General features: G+C 32.7%; 1 protein-coding gene across 1 annotated transcript in view; it reads left to right on the top strand.

Moving 5' to 3' along the window:
• Positions 1-21,003, top strand: part of LOC132112368 (1-phosphatidylinositol 4,5-bisphosphate phosphodiesterase beta-1-like) — a 66,512-nt gene that overhangs the window by 35,628 nt on the left and 9,881 nt on the right. Inside the window, exons 10-22 of the mRNA XM_059519820.1 lie at positions 5,491-5,637; positions 7,109-7,266; positions 8,188-8,270; positions 9,356-9,440; positions 9,518-9,704; positions 13,106-13,182; positions 13,912-14,008; positions 14,084-14,168; positions 15,471-15,595; positions 15,690-15,844; positions 17,952-18,116; positions 18,192-18,291; positions 20,534-20,638. Of these exons, the coding sequence (XP_059375803.1) occupies positions 5,491-5,637; positions 7,109-7,266; positions 8,188-8,270; positions 9,356-9,440; positions 9,518-9,704; positions 13,106-13,182; positions 13,912-14,008; positions 14,084-14,168; positions 15,471-15,595; positions 15,690-15,844; positions 17,952-18,116; positions 18,192-18,291; positions 20,534-20,638 (1,569 nt within the window). The remainder of the gene's footprint in view (positions 1-5,490; positions 5,638-7,108; positions 7,267-8,187; positions 8,271-9,355; positions 9,441-9,517; positions 9,705-13,105; positions 13,183-13,911; positions 14,009-14,083; positions 14,169-15,470; positions 15,596-15,689; positions 15,845-17,951; positions 18,117-18,191; positions 18,292-20,533; positions 20,639-21,003) is intronic.

The raw sequence follows: 21,003 nt of genomic DNA, 5'->3' as shown, positions 1-21,003 counted from the left end.
AGCAATGCATCCCATCCGATTTAAAGGTCTGTTGCCATGAATATACGCTCATTTGAGATGCCGCTTGAAAATATTAAACTTTTCAGAAGCATCAGTCACATTTGAGACTTTTCCTCATGAAAGTTTAATATTTAGGCCTGAAACATTGTTGCATCAGCTAAATATAAACATGCAGATTTTTGTCAGATATTCTTAGTGATTTCGTCGTGATTTCTCGAGAGGTTCGCTGTCTGTCAGCGAATCAGCACACAGGGTCATGAATATTAATTAGATATCGTCCTAAATGATATGCTGAAAAATATGATGCCAGAGCAAATAATGGGAAAACCAAATACTAATAGTTATTTAATATACGTACACATACACAAATTCATTCTAAACTGAAAATTATATGAATAAATAGATTAAACAGATTAAGAAGTGGATATTTTATCTAACATTTGTGTATTATTATCTCATTTATAAGCACTAATTAAATGAGTATTAGCAGCCAGGTCCATATATATATATATATATATATATATATATATATATATATTAGCTGCTGACCATATGGCCGAGTCAATCTCCTGATCTGATCCTGATTGAGCTGCATTTCACTCGCTGGAGACCAAACTAAAGGCAGAAAGAGCCACAAACAAACAACAACTGAAGTCCGCTTCAGTAAAGACCTGGCAAAACATCACAAAGAAGAACAAACCCGGTCTCTGCTGATGTCCATGAGTCTATGTAGACTTCAAAGGATTCTCAACAAAATATTAAAAATAAACATTGCATTTGAGCTCCTGAAAAAGGGGGAACTGTGTATAAAAATGGTTGTAGTTCCTAAGAAATACATTTACATTTAGTCATTTAGCAGACGCTTTTATCCAAAGGAGGAGAATGGAAGAAATCAAAAACAACAAAAGAGCAATGATACATAAGTGATATAACAAGTCTCAGTTAGCTTAAACTTCAAAAATAGAAAGGTAAAATGATTTTTTTTTTTTAAAGGAATAGAATTAGAATAGTGAGTGCTAAAATTAGAAAAACTGTTATATTTTTGTTTAACCCCTTGAATCATATCTTAAAAGTCTTGATTATTTCATTTCAATTCTTTTCTGGTGAATTTTTTTGAAGTGTCCAAATATATCTGGACCTAACTGTTAGTATCTGTTTCAGTTAGGACATGTTCTTATAAGGCAGCTGCCTGTGTAGGGGGCGGACAGCGAGGAAGTGCACTTGATTTTGGAACACAGCCTTTGAGTTTCTTATTCTGCAGAAAGAAAAACAAACCTCCATAACATTCTGTTTCAGTGCCACAGTAACTCATGAGATGCAGTGGTGCTGGCTTATTTATGTCTCTCCCAGCACAAGGCTCCGCGGGAGAACTGGAGATCAGGTCACGAGATGATAATTCTTGACGGCTGATTGATTATTGGCACAATGACTCCAGAGGAGCCAGAGATGGATGAGGAGGATCATCTGGGGTTTTTTAGCTGCCGGTTCAACATGACACCTCGCTGTCATGCAGATTACAACTCTGTTTTCTTCGAGACAGGCAGCGGACAGTCCGCCGCCCACACCAGAAACACGAGATGCTCATATTTGCATGGTATTGATTGTAGATTTGGAGGAACAATCAGGTTGTAAAGCAGGAATGGTCTGCGTTTGCAAGATTGCATTGCATTCGTGCAACATTCATCGTCTGATAGTCAATAAACGCTGGAGATGAGGTGCTTATTAGACACAATATAAAAACAAATCTTGAGAAATAAGGTTACATATTCCTTTTTTGTTGAGTATCAAAAGGCTTTTATGCCTCATATAGTCTAATATAGTGAGAATAAGGAGGAAAATCCAGATCACTTTCATTCAGAGATTTAAAATGAGCAGAAATATGGAATTTGCTGCAGATGCTGATAATTCTATGATTGTAATGTAAATCAATGAGATCTTTGTAAAATTAAATAAATATCAGTCATCACTCTATAATATATAGTCTTAGTAAGATGAGATTGAAATGACCCAAACATATAATGCAATGCAATCCGATGCGGATTGAGAGATGAAGAACTAAACGCTCCTCAAAAGATCCTGAGGATCATATCTGATATTTCAAATAATAATTGATATTATTTTAAATAAATAAATAAAGATGATGATGATTCACTGAATTGAAGTCAGTGTTATTAGTGCTAAAAACTAAAATCATAAAAATGTCATTCATCATGTTCAATAAAATTAACAAACTTAACTAAACCATATACTTAATAAAAACAATATAGAAAATAAATAAAGTTGATTGAAATTTAGTTGAACTAAATTTAATATGAAAACAAACTATAAAATCTAACTAAATCAACATATAGTAGACATATAATAAAATAATAATAAAAATGACAAAACACAACAAAATGACTAAAAGTGAAAAATTTAAATAAAATTGACAAAAACTAATAGTTTATCAAAACTATTAAAATAGCAGTTAACAGTCCAGTAAATGTTCATCTTGAAATATCACTAACAATCTTAGTTATTCTTACTTCTTATTAAAAATCAGTCAAGATTTGACAGCAAAACGAGCCGTGAAGCACCAGGTGAAGATGGACGTGTGTGCAATTACCGTATTTTCCGGACTATAAGTCGCACTTTTTTTCATAGTTTGGCTGGTCCTGCGACTTATAGTCAGGTGCGATTAATTTATCAAAATGAATTTGACATGAACCAAGAGAAATGAACTAAGAGACATGAACCAAGAGAAAACATTACCGTCTACAGCCACGAGAGGGCGCTCTATGCTGCTCAGTGATCCTGTAGTCTACACTAGAGGTCTTCACGGGTCCAAAAATCCGTGCCCGAACCCGAAAGAGAACCGTAATGTACTACACCGAACCGACCCGGACCCGTCTAATATTTCAAAAGCTGGACCCGGAACCGTGTAGATCCGAGAAATGCCGACCCGGACCCGTCTATTATTTGAAAGCTGGACCCGAACCCGCCGGGAAGACACAGACCCGATTTGACCCGATTGTCACATATTCCACTTTAAATTGCTATTACAAGTCAATAAACATGTTGCGAAAAAAAAACCTATATCTTAATTTAAGGAGCCGTAGTCTGTGATGCATTATAATCACATTAAGGAGTACCTGACTGCCTGTGATTCATTATAATCCTCAGACAAGAAAGTTATCCATGTTATTCCGCTCGTTATTCCAAGTCCAAGCTTAATCCACTCATTATTTCAGCTTCAAAGTTCCACTAGATGTCACGGTGACGGATGACAAATGCTACTGTGCACATGTACATTCTGACTCGAGTTAATTCGCATAATAACTTCGACTGTTTACCCTTTTGAACTATAATAACGAACGCTCCTTCAGTGTCATGGCCACTTACGCTATCATCTCTGTGCTCTATGCTCTGCGTCGAGTCTGAATCTGACCACTAAAACTTTAAGATTAAACGGTTTATTTATATTAGTATAAAAATGGGAGAAAATGTAAAGCGCGGGTTGTCCCTCACTGGTTGCCATAGAAACATGACACGCGCTCGAGACTGCACATGCGTGTTAGCTGAATCATCCTAAAATATGATTTAACGCAATTTGAGCGTCATAGAAAACATTCATGTGACAGTTCACCTCCGATTTTTTTTTTGTTGATTTGAAATATATTAAATATGAGTGTGTCAAGTCTGCAATTATTACCGTGCATGCACTTGCATTCTGCGCGCTCTGCTTCTAACGGCAGAGAGAGAGAGAGAGAGAGAGAGAGAGGGAGAGATCGCTGTTTTTTTTTTTTGCTCACTCTGTTCTTTTTTTTTTAGTTAGTTTACAAGTTGCAAGTTACAAAAAACACAAGCAGTGTCTGATCAGGGCCAGGTGTTCTCCGAGTCCGATTACTCCGATCGCACGGGTATTACACACAATGTTAAACAGACCCGGGACCCGAAGTAATAGATTCGGACCCGACCCGGACCCGGCTGATCATTTAAAATATAGACCCGAACCCGTACAGGTCCCGGGTCGGGTCCCGGGTCGACGGGTCTCGGGTGCACTGTGAAGACCTCTAGTCTACACTGAAAACAAGGAGCGCCCTCTGGTGGCTGGAGACGGTAATGTTTTCTCTTGGTTCTAATTAAATGTGACTTATAGTCCAGTGCGACTTATATATATATTTTTTATCATCATGGCAAATTTTTGGACTGATGCGGCTTATACTCAGGTGCGACTTATAGTCCGAAAAAATGCGGTAGACAAAAACACTTAAAAATATCATTCAGACGTGAAAAACAGGACGTTTTGGTCATTATGATTATTAAAAAATAGCAAATCAAATATGATGCCACAGGGCTAAAACTGTTTATAACATAATGTCCAAATCAGCACAAAACCCTGTGCAATCTCTGAACATCTAACTGTCCTGAAAAGCACCTTAAGATGCAGACGTGATCTTCGTTCTCCACTGAACTCGACAGGACAATCGCTGGATTTCAGCAGTGTGCACTAATTGTAGTCTTTAAAGCCATTTGCTTCCCTGTTCACGACAGCAAGGTGGTTGATGTTATTTCTGTGTGTGCAAATCAAAGGCAGTTAGCACAGAAGTGACAAGAGACGCCGGCGATCCTCACCACCAGAAAAACAGTCACGGTTAATTACCTCCAGAGCTCTGCAAAGAACAGCTTTAATTAATGTAAAGTGCTGGTGAGATTGAGTCGCAGGGGAAGCTCGTCCCGAGTGTCTTCCCTTTAGCCGCCAGTGCTGATCTCCTGCTTGAGTTTAATTTGAAGTCTGTTTGCAGTCGCAGTGCTAATTTACTCCACGAGACGAGCTGTTACTTGAGCTGCAAAAGAGAGAAAGACAGTGCTAATATACAGAGGTGAAATCAACCCTGTTGCATGTATAGTGCTCTACTGTCATGAACTTCATACACTAGCATCACAGCTGCTGAAAGAAGTGAATGCTTTTCATTTAGCAATGACGAATCAAAAGTGTTATAATATTTATTTTGTCTTTTGATCTTGCTATTCATCCAAGGATTCTGAAAAGGAAAATGCATGACAGTTTCCACTAAAATATTAACTGTTTTCAACATCGATATGTTTTGTGAGCAGCAAATCATCATATTAGAATGATTTCTGAAGACTGGAGTAATACTGCTAAAGATCCAGCTGCGCATAACAGAAATAAATTACATGTGAACAGATATCCACATAGACAACAGTTATTTCAAATTCTAATACTATTACACAATTTTGCTGTTTTTATTGTATTTTTTATTAAATAAATGCAGCCTGGGTGATGAGCAGAAGACTCTTCTTTGAAAGCATTATAAAATCTTACCAAGCTCGACATTTTGAATTATACTGTAGTAACAGTCAAAATACAACATGTCAAATGGGTTTGAATGCAATTTTGCAGTTTGAAACTCCTGAAATGATGCTTATGGTCTCATCTGCTGAAATGTGACGTGATGCATGAAGTTTTTGATCTGATTTGTGTAACAGGGCAGATCTCAGCGGAGGGCTTTGCCAGGTATCTGATCAGTGAGGAGAACAGCGTCATTCCTCCAGAAAAACTGGACCAGAGTGAAGACATGAGCTTCCCTCTCTCTCATTACTTCATCAACTCGTCCCACAACACCTACCTCACAGGTACACACACACACACAAACTCATATCTGAATGTAAATACACAATTTATAAAAGAATTTGTTATAATAATGCATTTTATTTTTTATAGTACCTGCTTAATAGATTAATTTATTTGAGTCAGTTTGCATAAAGCTGCTAAGAAGAAGAACATGGTGTGAGAGGAATCTGTGTTTCTCTATAATCGTAATTCCACATCTGATCATTTTTTTTTTATATGCATTAGTGACTTTACATTTGTATTCTTTTCAAAGTCTACTTCCGATAAAGTGCATTATGTCACATGAGAAGCAATTATCATGGGAGGGAGCTGAGAACATGCTAGCCGCAGAAACAAAGAGGAAATGAATAATGAATGTAATTATGGTCAATGTACTGCTAATGTACCAATCTAACACACAATGCTGCTAAAGTACACTCAGCAACCGGTGTTCTTAAAGGAGCAGCGCACCCAAAAATCAATCTACTGTTTTCATTATGTTCAGCTTTATGACATTCAAGCCAGTATGATATTGCTGTTTTTTGTTTGTTTGTTTATAAAATGCATAAGAAGAATCAAAAAAGGACAAAAAGCATGAATGTATCATAATGCAGTCCGTACTATCGAAGATTGTATCTGCCATGGAATAGAAAATAGAAAAGGTGATTGTGACTTTTTTTTTTGATTGTGATTGTGCAGATTTTACTCTTTTTTTTTTTTTTTACTTTTTTTTTCTCTAAATTTTTAGTTTAAATATCACAAATGTAACTTATTTTCTCTAAATTCTGGCCATTTTTCTTCTCTTTATTACAGCATTCTGACTTTTTTTCCACAATTTTTACTGTTTTTCTCAGGATTCTGAGTTTAAATCTTGCAAATGTAACTTTTTTCTCTAAATCCTAAGTTGAAATTTCACAAATGTAACTTTTTTCTTTTAAATTCTGAATATACAACATACACATTTTTCACTAGATTCTGAGTGTACATCTTGCAATTCTTTGGAGTTTTTGGAATAAAAAGGTAAAAACAACTTTTCCACCAATTTTTTATATCATGCATTTCAGACCTTTTTACTCAGATTTGCAAGTTGCAGATCAGAATTGTGAGATTAAAAAGTCGCAAAACCATTTTTATTTTTTAAGTTTACATCTCATAATTCAGATTTTTTTTTCACATCATTTTGAGAATCTAGCAATTCTCATTTTTTTTTTTTTTTTTTTTGGAATTCTGACCACGTTTACACTTTTTTTTTTTGCCAAAAAAAAAAAAAGTATCTTCGACTTCTTTCTTCTGAGTTTATATTGCACAATTCAGACTTTTCTTCTCAGAATAACATATAATTTAAATGTGCAATTCAGAGTTTTTAAAATCAGGATAACATTTTTCTTTTGTTTGATCCCATGGTGGAAACAAGCTTTCAACTCAAGTAAAGTATTTGTGTGAGTGTATGTTAGTTTGTGCATGCAGTCAGCGTGTGTGTGTGTGTGTTGTCAGCCGGGCAGCTCGCGGGGAGCTCCTCTGTAGAGATGTACCGTCAGACGCTGTTGTCTGGATGTCGTTGTGTGGAGCTGGACTGCTGGAAGGGCCGGACGGCGGAGGAGGAACCCGTCATCACACACGGCTTCACCATGACCTCAGAGATCTCCTTCAAGGTGACCCACCACACACTCACCAGAGCTAGGTTCACACTGAGTTCTCACACAGCCTTTCATCAGTGCACTCTGTTAAGTAGTGCTTAACTCAGAGCTATTTTCTGCTTTTGGAGATGTTTCTATATATATATAAAAAAAATAAAAATAAATAGGTGCACTGAGTAATTTTTTCACTGACTGATACACATTTCCTTACAAAACCAATCTGCAGTTTACAGCCCTGTGAATGTTCATTTAATTTTATTAAAGCTAATTCATTTTTTATAATTATTTGATTTGATTATGATTTCAGTTTAAAAAAAAACTTAGTTTAAAATCTGATTAAAATTTTTTTTATTTTATTCTTTTATTTTATTTTATTCTGTTTTGTTGAATTTCAGATTCTAAAAAGTTTAGTACGTTTTATTTCTTACCATATTTAAGTCTAAACCGACAAAGATATATATTTTTTCGTTTTTTCTTTTATTTTGATCTCACTTTTAAATTTTTTATTATTTTTTTTAATCTTATTTTTTCATTTCCATTTTTATTTAATTTTATTTTATTTTAATTATTTTATTTTATTTTAATTATTTTATTTTATTTTATTTTCAGATTCCACAAAGAGTTCAGTACATTTTATTTCATGCTATATCTAAATCTATTCTGCAGAATTCTACTTAATTTGTTATTATTTTTATTTTCATTTTTTTATTATATATTTAAATGTATATAATAAAACAAAGCTTAATAAAGTACATTGCATTCAGTAACAAGTTAAATAGAAAATACAATAATAAAAATCAGCTATGCCTATGCATTTAGTATTATAACTGCATTAAAAGAGAAATAAACAATATAAATGGAGCAATTCCACATATGTCCTGTTAGATTAATTACTCAGACAAACTAAATTCATTGCAATCTGTTCTTGTTTTCCAGGAAGTGATCGAAGCCATAGCAGAGTGCGCTTTTAAGACGTCTCCGTTCCCTGTCATCCTGTCCTTTGAGAATCATGTGGACTCGTAAGTGTGGAAGCTGCCGACTGCAACTATGGCAACAAGGAGAGGAGCGATTAGAAGTGTCTCCGAGATGCATAATTTGTTTTCAGTCATCATTGTTGTCTTGTGAGATGTCACACGCGCTGACTCGCTTCGTTTTCTGCATCGAATCAGAGATGACATGCTGGAATTTCACTTCAGTCACATTACTGCAGATGTAGTCTCCAGAATGATGTGCATGAGAACATTGCCAGGTGCTACATTTGGAGACTTATTTTAATTATGGTTTTATTTATTTTGTTTTATTTTATGTTTTATTTCATTATGCTTTCAGCTTCCAGTTAGGCTTTGGGACATTTTATTTATTACCATATCACCATTTACCATATTTAGAAGATTCCCCCCTAAATCAATTACATTTTTTATTCTATATGTTATTCTTTATTTTATTCTTTTTTTCATTATGCTTTCAGCTTTAAATGAGAGTTTAGTACATTTGTTTATTTTTGCCATATTCAAATTAAGATTTAATTTATTTAAATTAAGATGCTATTTTATTTAATATATAATTTTTTTATTTTAGATTATTTTTAACCAATATATATTTTATTTATTTTATTTTTTATTATGCTTTTAGCTTCCAATAAGTTTTAGTTCATTTTATTACCAACTATTCTGCAGTATTCAAACTCTACCCCTAAATGAGTGAATTTAATTTAATTTAATTTAATTTAATTTAATTTAATTTAATTTAATTTAATTTAATTTAATTTAATTTAATTTAATTTAATTTAATTTTGTGTTATTTTATTTTATTTTTTTATCGAAGTTTGTAATTTAATATTTTATTTTATTTTATTTTATTTTTGTTCCAGTATGATTTTTTTGCATATAACATATAACATTTTGTTTATCTGTTCAGCAGAATTTTCCAAATCTCCCCCATAATTCAGCAAAGGAATGATAAAAACGGTCTGGAGATTTCATCTTGCTCTTGGGCATTATACTGTCATTTAGTGTTGTTGATGCAGCAAATGTTGCGAAGCGCTAATTTGTTACTCACTGTTTATGCATAAATGGCTGTTTAATGTGTTTCTGTTGAATGGCAGCCCCAAGCAGCAAGCCAAAATGGCAGAATATTGCCGATCGATATTCGGGGATGCTCTTTTGACCGAGACTCTGGAGAAATATCCTGTAAGTGTCTCTGTCCCTGACGCATTTGTGCTCTGTTTTCAGCCCACGTTCTCCTGACTGATTCTGCTGTGTTTCAGCTCGAGTCCGGCGTTCCTCTGCCAAGCCCTCTTGAGCTCAAGGGAAAGATCCTGATCAAGAACAAGAAATCTCACCCCAAAGCGTCAGACGGCAGCACGAAGAAGAAGCTGTCCGAGCAGGTGTCCAACACTAACAGTGACTCGTCCAGCGTCTTCGAACCGTCGTCTCCCGGCGCTGGACACGCAGGTATCACACCCTCAAATCTGCATTACTGAATTAATAATAAAAAAAAAATCTTATTTTTTTAAAATCATTTAAATGTTCATTTAGATGTTTTAAAATATACAAACTATAGTGCTGCTGTTATTAGCATATATTAATTGTAAATAAAAATAATTAATTTAAATTTTTGTAAATTGGACATTTTTTAAATATATAACATAATAGAATTGTAGATAAAATAAAAATGTGTATAAATTTGTTGTAAAGTTGTAAATATTCAATATAATAAATTAATTTAATTTGTAAATTGTGTGTAATATGATATAATATAATACAATACAATATATATAGGATTTAGGATTTTATTAATGATTAGGATTAACGATACTATACCATATGAATGAATTGGTGCATGTATTGTAAAATAATAATTAAAAAATAATTAAAAAGACATTTTGTAGTTGTTGATCTAATGTAGAGTTTATAATTTATTGTTATTATACAATATACTGTAATGTTTTGTTATGTTATGATTATTTTTGTTATAATTTGTAAATATGCGATATATTACAAAATAAAATACAATTTGTATTTGTAAATCATAATTATAATAAAGTATATAATATGTTGCAAATCCATTTGTAAATTGTAAATAAAATAAAATATTAATTTATTATTTTAATTATACAATATGATATAATAAATGAATACATGTGTCAGTAAATCACAAATAATTGAAATATAAATTGAATACATCACTTATAAATGTACAATATTATATAGTAAATAAAAAATTCTGAATTATAAAAAATATATAATAAATTAAAATGACATTTCTAAATTGAAAATTAACACAATTTTATATAATAAATAATAAAGTATTTTTCTTATTTGTAACTAACAAATATATAAAATAAATAATACAAATATAATACATTTAAAAATAAAAATTGTAAATATACAAAATAAATTGAAATAAAACAAATTTATTATATATATATATGAAAGGGTATGGCGCAAATCCAAAAATACTACTGACCTTAATGTGTATCAGTCACTCCTATCTTCCTTCTCAGCTAATGTCTCTGTAATTTTGTTAATTTCTTAACAAAATTAACAATGTTTTTCCCTCATCATTTAGACAGGCATGTATAACTCCACTACTTAAAAAACCCAACCTCAATCCATCTCTTTTAGAGAACTACAGACCAGTTTCCCTTCTTCCTTTCATTGCAAAAACACTTGAACGAGCTGTGTTCAACCAAGTCTCTACAGTACATTTCTCACACACAACAACCTCCTTGACAGCCACCAATCTGGCTTCAGAAGTGGACATTCAACTGAGACGGCCTTGCTCTCAGTTGTTGAAGCTCTTAGACTGGCAAGAGCCGGATCCAAATCTTCAGTACTTATCCTGCTTGATCTGTCCGCTGCTTTTGACACGGTTAACCACCAGATCCTCCTATCAACCCTACTGGCAAAAGGCATCTCAGGAACCACACTTCAATGGTTTGAGTCTTACCTATCAGAAAGGTCCTTTAAAATATCTTGAAGAGGTGAGGAGTCCAAGTAACAACATCTAACTACTGGGGTGCCTCAGGGCTCAGTTCTTGGACCACTTCTCTTCTCTGTCTACATGGCATCGTTAGGTTCTGTCATTCAGAAACATGGCTTTTCATACCACTGCTATGCTGATGAAACTCAACTCTACCTCTCATTCCATCCTGATGATCCGACGGTAGCTATTCGCATCTCAGCTTGTCTAACAGACATTTCTTGCTGGATGATGGACCATCACCTTCAACTCAACCTTGCCAAGACAGAACTGCTTGTGATTCCAGCAAATCCATCGTTTCATCACAATTTCACCATCAAGTTAGGCACATCAACCATAACTCCTTGGAGTTATGATTGATGATCAGCTGACTTTCTCAGACCACATTGCTAAAACTGTTCGATCCTGCAGATTTGCTTTATTCAACATCATGAAGATCAGACCCTTTCTTTGGGAACATGCTGCACAACTCCTTGTTCAAGCTCTTGTTCTGTCCAGGCTGGACTATTGCAATGCCCTCTTGGCAGGTCTTCCAGCCAATTCTATCAAACCTTTACAATTAATTCAGAACGCGGCAGCAAGATAAATTTTTAATGAGCCAAAAAGAATACAAGTCACACTTCTGTTTATCAATTTGCACTGGCTACCAATAGCTGCTCGCATAAAATTCAAGGCATTGATGTTTGCCTACAAAACTACCACTGACTCTGCACCCATTTACCTAAATGTATTACTTCAGACTTATGTGCCTCTAGAAGCTTGCGTTCTGCAAGTGAACGTCGCTTGATTGTGCCATCCCAAAGAAGCACAAAGTCACTTTTACGGACTTCTAAATTATATGTTCTCTCCTGGTGGAATGACCTCCCCAACTCAATCCGGACAGCTGAGTCCTTAGCCATCTTCAAGAATCGGCTTAAAACACATCTCTTCCATCTTTATTTGACCCTCTAATTTTAAAACACTCACTATTCTAATTCTATTCTTAAAAAAAAAATCTTAAAAACTACCTTTCTAATCTTTTTGTATTTTACTTTTTTCATTTATTATGCAATTTTGTGTGTGTGTGTGTGTGTGTGTAAAGACCTCTAACACTAGCGTACTATTTCTTTTTTTATTATATCTGTTTTCTTTTTATTTATTATATTATTTAAAAGCCCATGCTACGTGTACTGTGTTAACCTAACTGAGACTTGTTATAGCACTCATATATCATTGCATTTTTTTGTTGTTTTTGATTGCTTCCACTGCCCTCATTTGTAAGTCGCTTTGGATAAAAGAGTAAATGTAATGTAAATATATATATATATATATATATATACACACAAATGAAATAGATTGCATAAAAATGACAATTATTTTATTTGCTAGTAATTATTTAATGATAAATAATGTAAATTTATACACAAAGAAATAGATCACACAAAAATTACAATTCCACGTAATTTATTTATTAGTATTTATTTAATGAGAGATAAATACATCACCCATTCATGTGCATTACATTTATTTACTTTATTTATCGATATTTAATGATAAATAATTGCATAAATTATTTATATTTGTGTACAAATGAAACTGATCAGACATAAATGACAGTTGTCTAATTTATATATTGCTATTTATTTAGGGATAAATAAGTAATGAAATTAAGAATTTATACTTATTTTTTGCAATAAATTAAACAGATCACCACAAAAAAAAAAAGAAAAAAAAAGAAAAAAACAATGAAATGCATTCATTTATAGATAAAATAATAATAATTTAGATTTGTGCACAAATCACCCATAAATAATTTGTATAATTATTTATTTAATAATACGTGAATAATTAATTAAACGATTGATGACTGGATCCTGATTTTGTGCTTCAGCGTCTGCAGAAGTGGAGGCTGAGGATGATGAGGATGAAGATGATGATGATGATGACTGTAAGAAGTCCATGGATGAGGTCAGGAAGACATGAACATACTATTGATTCATATTTTGAATGAGCTTTTATTTGTATATTTTAAGTTTTTTATTTTAGTGGAAATTTGAGTAACTTTGTTATGTGCTTAGTTGTTCTTTTATTTATGTTTTTAATTTACATGTAGCTTTTTTTTAGTTTTAAGTTATTTTAGTACTTTTAATAAATATAAATAACCTTTTTAAAAATAAAAATAAATATTATTTTAACGTTTCCCATTTCGATTTTTTTTATAAGCTGTATATATGTATATATTTCTATATACCTTTGAATCTATTTTATCTCTAATTTTCGTATTTATTTAAATTAGTTGGGCAACATGTCGAAATTCTTTTTTTGTAGGTTTTTATGTAATATTTCTATGTAGCTCTAATTTATTTTTATTTCATTTTTAACTATTTCTAAATGTTTAACTAGTTCTAATTTCAAGTCGTTTTTTATTTCTGTGTTTTTCCTTATTTCTAATTCTTTTTTGTCTAAAATTTACAGTTAATAGTTGTACTTTTAGTCTCACCTTGAAACAGATTCATTGGTGATTTTGAGCTCATGCACAGAAGTTAATTACTCTGGTGAAAATGTACACAAGAGTCAAAAGATTTTATTTACAGGCAAAGGAGTACAAAATAAGGTTTGAAACTCTTAAGCATTCAGAAACTGATGTCCATCCACCTCATGAGCTCAAACTCTGATGTTCTTGGTGATTTTCTTCAGGGTACAGCAGGATCTGAAGCCTTTGCCACTGAAGAAATGTCCACGCTGGTCAACTACATCCAGCCCACCAAGTTCCACTCGTTTGAGATTTCCAAGAGTAAGTTTTGGCCACATATGATGAAGAGTTGACCCATCTGAAGATCTGATTCAAACCAGATCGGTCTGCTTTCAGAGAGCAAGCGCAGTTATCAGATGTCGTCGTTCGTGGAGACCAAAGCGCTGGAGCATCTCACCAAGACACCGGTGGAGTTCATCGAGCATCCTTTCAAACACAGCCCACATTTCTGACCGCAAACCAGGACAAGAGCATCTATTATTTATGCCAAAACTTATGACCTAAATAATCCAATCTGTCAGGAAGATTTCAGAACAGCATCTGACTCATGCCCTGTATGCAAGTCTTCACAAGCCATTTAATATGTTTGTGTGAAGAACAGACTGAAATGTATTTTATTATTCATTAAAATTATGCTTTAATTCACACATGTATATATTTAGATGCGATACCTTAATATGTATGCATCTGAGATAAATTACACCAAACTGCTTTGTTTTATTAATCGTCTAAATATATATATAACAATTAAGTACATTTGATAATATAATATAATGGTAATATAAATAGAGTGCCCTCTTATTTAAATATGTTAAAACAATATATGTATGTATGTATGTATGTGTGTGTGTGTGTTTGTGTGTGTGTGTGTGTGTGTCTGTGTGTGTCTGTGTGTGTGTGTGTATAGAAGATTATTAAAACAAAAGCAGTTTGGTATAATTTATGTCAGAGAATATATATAAATTAAGTACATTTGCACAGTATTTAAAAACATTCAAAATATTTTACATTTTTATTTTAATATATTTTTTAAAAATGTATTCTTATAGGTATATTTTGATGCCCAGATTTATATATATATATATATATATATATATATATATAATGTAGGTGTTCAGTTTAGATTCCTAAATTTGTTTTTGTTACAGAAAAGTACTAAAAAGGGGAAAGAAATGTTCCAGAAAAAATAAGCAAATTATTTATCATTTACATTTAAAATTTTAATTTGATGAAAAACACAAAATATGGTAATTTAAAAATAAAAATACATTCTAAATACATTTTATAAATTAAAGTATATATAAAAATAATAATGTTTTATTTCAGTGAGATGCCAAGTCAACATTTCTAATTCCTTATTTTTTCTAATGTCTATATTTTTTCTACTTTCTAGTAAATTTTGAGTTTTATTTTTGATTTGATTTTGGATTGATTATTATTATTATTATTATTTATTTTTTTTATTTTTTTATTTTAATAGTCAACAAATTGATTAAGTAGATTTATTTAAAATAATAATAATAAGTATATTAAAATAAAATTAAAAAATATAGAAAAAATCTTTGTTAATGAAAAAATGTAAAAAAAAAAAAAAAGTAACCTTTTTAATGTTTTGTCAGGTGATGATGATCACACATGTCTGTCCTGGTTGTGATGGAGGTGTATGATTTGTTGATGTATCTGTGTAATTGGTTATGACGCTCCCTTAACCGTGTGCATGTAGATACAACAAGTTACAGCTGAGCAGGATTTATCCCAAAGGAACGCGCGTGGATTCCTCCAACTACATGCCGCAGGTCTTCTGGAACGCCGGCTGTCAGCTCGTCGCACTCAACTTTCAGACCATCGGTGAGACCATGAGCAATGAAGACGCTCTGCTGTCATATGAAATGTCCACTGTAACCAGACTTTACAGTTGTTGATTTTCTCTCATCTCTCTCAGATCTGTCCATGCAGCTGAACCTCGGCATGTACGAGTACAACGGGAAGAGCGGCTACAGACTCAAACCAGAGTTCATGAGACGACCGGACAAGAACTTCGACCCCTTTACAGAAAGCACTGTGGACGGCATCATAGCCAACACCTTATCCGTGAAGGTTAGACGCATAAGTATAACATCTCAGCTTTCAGCACATTAATAGCTTTCATGGCACACGAGACTGTAGCCAGAACCTTTAGTACAAGGATACTATTTGCAATGCATTATTGCATTAATAACTGATTTTATGTAGTTATTTTTTGTTTTATTTATTGCGTGTAGTATAGATTTATGTACAATGTTTAATGCCTAAATTAGCTTTAGTTCCAGAAAAATTCCATAAAAGCTTATATTATTTATAATTTCAATTATATGTTCAACTTTGAAACCCAGAAAAATACTTAAAAATATGAATACATAAAAATATTACCTTGTTTAATTTTGATGCCCAAATTAGTTTTTTTATCCAGAAGAAATACTATAAAACTATATTAATAGTTTATTAATATATTAATTATCATTTTTTTATTAGAAATTTATGTTTAATTTTGAATGCCAAAATAGTTTTTTTTTTCTGGAAAAATTTCCTAATATTATATAATTTATAAATGGAATTGACAGTATATGTTTAAAATCGATGCCCAAAAAATTATGTAATTTATCATTCAAATCTATGCCCAAATTATTATTTTTTTTTTATTGAAAAATACTATAAGATATAATTTATGATTATTTAATTTTGATGCCAAATGTGTTTTTAAGAAAATTATTTAAAAAATTATGTAATGTATAATTTAAATGTATATATGTCTAAATTTGTTTGGATCCTGAAAAGTACAATAAAAAAAAGATTTAATTTGATGATTACCGTATTTTTTGGATTATAAGTCGCACCTGAGTATAAGTCGCATCAGTCCAAAAATACGTCATGATGAGGGGAAAAACATAAATAAGTCGCACTGGACTATAAGTCGCATTTATTTAGAACCAAGAACCAAGAGAAAACATTACAGTCTACAGCCGCCAGAGGGCGCTATATGTTTTCAGTGTAGACTACAGGAGCAGTGAGCAGCATAGTGCGCCCTCTGGCGGCTGTAGACGGTAATGTTTTCTCTTGGTTCATTTCTCTCGGTTCATGTCAAATTAATTTTGATAAATAAGTCACACCTGACTATAAGTCGCAGGACCAGCCAAACTATGAAAAAAGTGCGAATTATAGTCCGGAAAATACGGTATTTAAATAATGATATAATTTTATTTAAATTAAATTGGTTTTCTGCCTAAATTTGTTTTTGTTCCTTAAAAGTCCTGAAAAATATTTATTTTAACAGTAAAAGTAATAGTAGGCTAACGTAGGCTTATTTATGATTTAAATTTGTTTAATTGTTTATATGCTTAAATTTGTTAAAATAATTTAACCATCATTTAAAAGATATTGTTCCATTATCGCTGCCTTTATGCAAACTATGGTTAGTGTAGCAAAATCAGAGTTAATATGTGGTTACCAAGTTTTAACTACAGAACTTATTATAATTAAAAAAAAAATTTTTTTTGTAAAACCATGGTTAATTTTTGTAAGGGATGTGTTGCCAGGACACACACAGTACTGTTTGATGAATGTAGAAATGCAGTTGTGTTCCTGTGGCTCAGTGGTAGATCATTGAGTCTACAGTGCACAAGGTTGTGGGTTCAGTTCCCAGGGAATACACATACTGATTAAAAAAAAAATAATAATAAATGTATAGTCTGAATGCACTACTGTTAGTCGCTTCGAATAAAAACATCTGCCAAATGCATAAATGTAAATGCAGTTTCGAATGCTTTAGGATTAACAGAGCTTTAGATAGTTTCCATGTACTTGTCTAGATCAACTTCAAAGTTTAGAGCCAGATTTTGTTCATGTTAAATTGAGATAGCAGGAAACAATGTAATTAAGATATATTTTCCTGGTCTCTTTTTTAAAAAATCCAAAGAAAACTAAATTTTCCAAAGTCAGTCATTGCTTGTTATGATTTTCAAGGAGTGTAGAATTAAGTCGAGATACTCTGCCATGTCCCTGACAATTTATCAGAGACTTAATTGTCCCTAAATTGTCTGTTGTTTGCGGTTATGTCCCCACCAATGCCGAATTCAAACCTTCGCCCTTGATGTATTGTAATTGTATCCTAGTTTCCTGAGGTCTGGTTATGTGTTTATATGTCATCTTTATCTCGATGTCTCTTCAGATCATATCAGGACAGTTTCTGACTGACAAGAAGGTGGGCGTTTATGTGGAAATTGACATGTTTGGACTCCCCGTTGACACGAGACGAAAAGCTTTCAAGACAAAGACGTCCCAGAGCAACGCCATCAACCCCGTGTGGGACGAGGAGCCCATCGTCTTTAAAAAAGTACGGCTGTTTCTGTAAGCGTTCTTCAGGCGCTTGGAGAGCATGAAATCAATAACGGTGTTGTTTATGGGTCAGGTGGTTTTGCCCACGCTGGCGTCCCTCAGGATAGCCGTGTATGAAGAGGGCGGCAAGTTCATCGGCCATCGCATCATCCCCGTCTCAGCCATCCGTCCGGGTGAGAATCAGCCTGAGCCACTTGATTCATTGACTCTTTTCAGCCTGAAATGTGCAGTTGTTTATGTTTTATAAACAGTGATGATGTCATCACAGTAATTTCATAAGATTAGTTCCTGTGGCTCAGTGGTAGAGCATTGCGTTAGCAGCGCAAAAGGTTGTGGGTTCTATTCCCAGGGAACACGTGTTAGGTAAAAAATGTTAGCTTAAATACATTGGATAAAAGCGTCTGCTAAATGCATAAATTTAATTTAATCAGTCTGTTCTTTCTTGCATTTATTTAACCTTCACATTGCAAAGATAGTGTTGCATTAAAGGGATACTCCATCCCAAAATGAAAATTATTTCATTATTCACTTACCCCCGTGTCGTTCCAAACCTGTAAAAGCTTAATACGTCTTTGGAACACAATTTAAGATATTTCGGATGAAAACCGGGAGGCTTGTGACTGTCCCATAGACGGCCAAATAAATAACAGTGTCAAGGTCCAGGACAGTATGAAAAGCATCGCCAGAATAGTTCATCTGCCATCAGTAGTTCAACCGTAACGTTATGAAGCGGCGCCAATACTTTTTGTACACGAAGAAAACAAAAATAATTACTTTATTCAACAATTCCTCTCCTCTGTGTCTCTCCAAATCAGGGTAGCACCATTTGGGCAAATCTGGTGGCTTACGCTTTCCTGTGTCGGTCGCAAGAATACGTTTTTTTACGCGTATTTATGCTTTGGTTTGAAAGCAAACAACGCATCGGCGGAGCGTGCTTAATGAAAAAAAAATCATTTTGGGGAGGAGTAACCCAATTTCATGAATACAGACTCAACCAGGGGTTATTATAAAAATAAATAAATTCAGTAACAAATACTGTAAATAAAGAAATAAGATTGCGAGATTAAAGTCATAATATTTTGAGAATAAAATCAAAATGACGAGAATAAAGTCGCAGCCATGTTGCTGAGCATAAAGTCAAAGCAATATGATATTAAAGTCGTAATAGTTTGAGAATAAATGTGTAGCATTATGTATGACGGCATTTTTGTGTCAATGTATAGATATTTTTTCAAATAATAATTATGATGATATTTCAATGATAAAAAACCCTAAAGAATTACTAGAATAAATTAGTAGCAATACGGAAATATAGTCAAAATATTTTGAGAATAAAGTCAAAATTGCGAGAATTAAGTAAAAAAAAAATTTGAGTATTGCGCATGGAAATCGCTCCGATTGTGAGCACCGGGAGAAATTCAACTGATTTGAATATATATTGGATTAGATTAATAGCAGAAATCATAGCATGTATCAAATACTCGCAGGGACAGGAACTTTACGTCTTTGATTGCATTTTACTTACTTTAAATATAAAACAAAACCCCAGCTTTCAAATTCTGTCAGATTTATAGCGAAATACAAACAATATATGTTGCAATAATGTGTTTTATCATGCTCTTTAATGTGACGTGAACGATCGCTGTATTTACCTCAGTTAAAGCGGCATGAGAATCAATCATCTTTTCAATCACAATGAGTAAATCCGTTTATTATACTGTTTTTCATGCCTTCAGATGTATAAGTTGTAATAAAGAGGAAAACACACAAAACACAAAAACACATCATTAACTGCGATATATTGTGATTCAAGAATTCTTCTTCAAATGAAAAAAAAAGTTATTTAAGGTAATATTGCTAGTTATTCAGTTTACATTTTGATTTTACGTGCTATAATGTATATAGAGTTGTACTTTTTATTTTATTCCATTGTACTATGAGAGAATATAAAAGTTTGTTTGGATTTTATGTGACTTTTTTTAGCATTTAATTTAGTGCTAGATTATCGTAATAATTAATTATTATTATTAGTTGTGCTTCTATTGTATTGTAAATAAAATATGATTTCAGTTGATTTTACGCTTTTTAGCATTGTTATAATAATTACAGTTATTAAGATTACATTATTTAAATGTATTAATAATAGTACTGCTATTAACAATACATTTTATAATATGAAAATGCAGATGTAGTTTTACTTTTATATGTTTTTAGCATTTTAATTTAGATTTGTAGTATACTTATAAAGAACTTATAGTATTGTTATTACTATTATTATTATTTTGCAACATGCAAACTGCATTGTAATGTATTACTACAAGACATTTTGCGACTTGAAAATGCAGTTTTGGTAAATTTTTCATTTATTTACATATTTTTTTTTTGCTAAAACCTAACTTTGTCATATTCTTACAGGTTATCGTTACATCGGATTGAGAAATGAAAAGAATCAAGCGCTGACTCTTCCTGCTATATTTGTGTATATCGAGGTGAAAGACTATGTTCCTGATACATTCGCCGGTAAGATATTCTATAATCATATGCAACCTTAAATAGATTTTTTTTTAAACACCAAAAAAATACCCTATTATTACTGTGGGGTGCTGTGAAATAACCTCTCAGTAGGAGTAGCATATGAATACCATGGTGAATCTCACAAATAGAGTTGACCATGAATAAGGAATCACATTTTGCATATAAAAATGACCATCAGCCAGAGCATTTCCATCTTTATCTCAGCGGCCCTCATTGGTTCTCATTTGGATCTTGAATCTATAAGGCGAGGGATTGTGGGACAGATGGATGTCTCCAGTACCCAGAATGCACCTGTTGGTGTTGTGCTTTAGTTAAGAGGTGTTAGACCTCAGAGGACCGACAGCACTGAC

The sequence above is a fragment of the Carassius carassius genome, chromosome 32, assembly GCF_963082965.1.
Source record: "Carassius carassius chromosome 32, fCarCar2.1, whole genome shotgun sequence".
Classification (NCBI taxonomy): Eukaryota; Metazoa; Chordata; class Actinopteri; order Cypriniformes; family Cyprinidae; genus Carassius; species Carassius carassius.
Note: the sequence above shows the minus strand (reverse complement) of the source record. Positions and strands in the feature narration are given on the sequence as shown.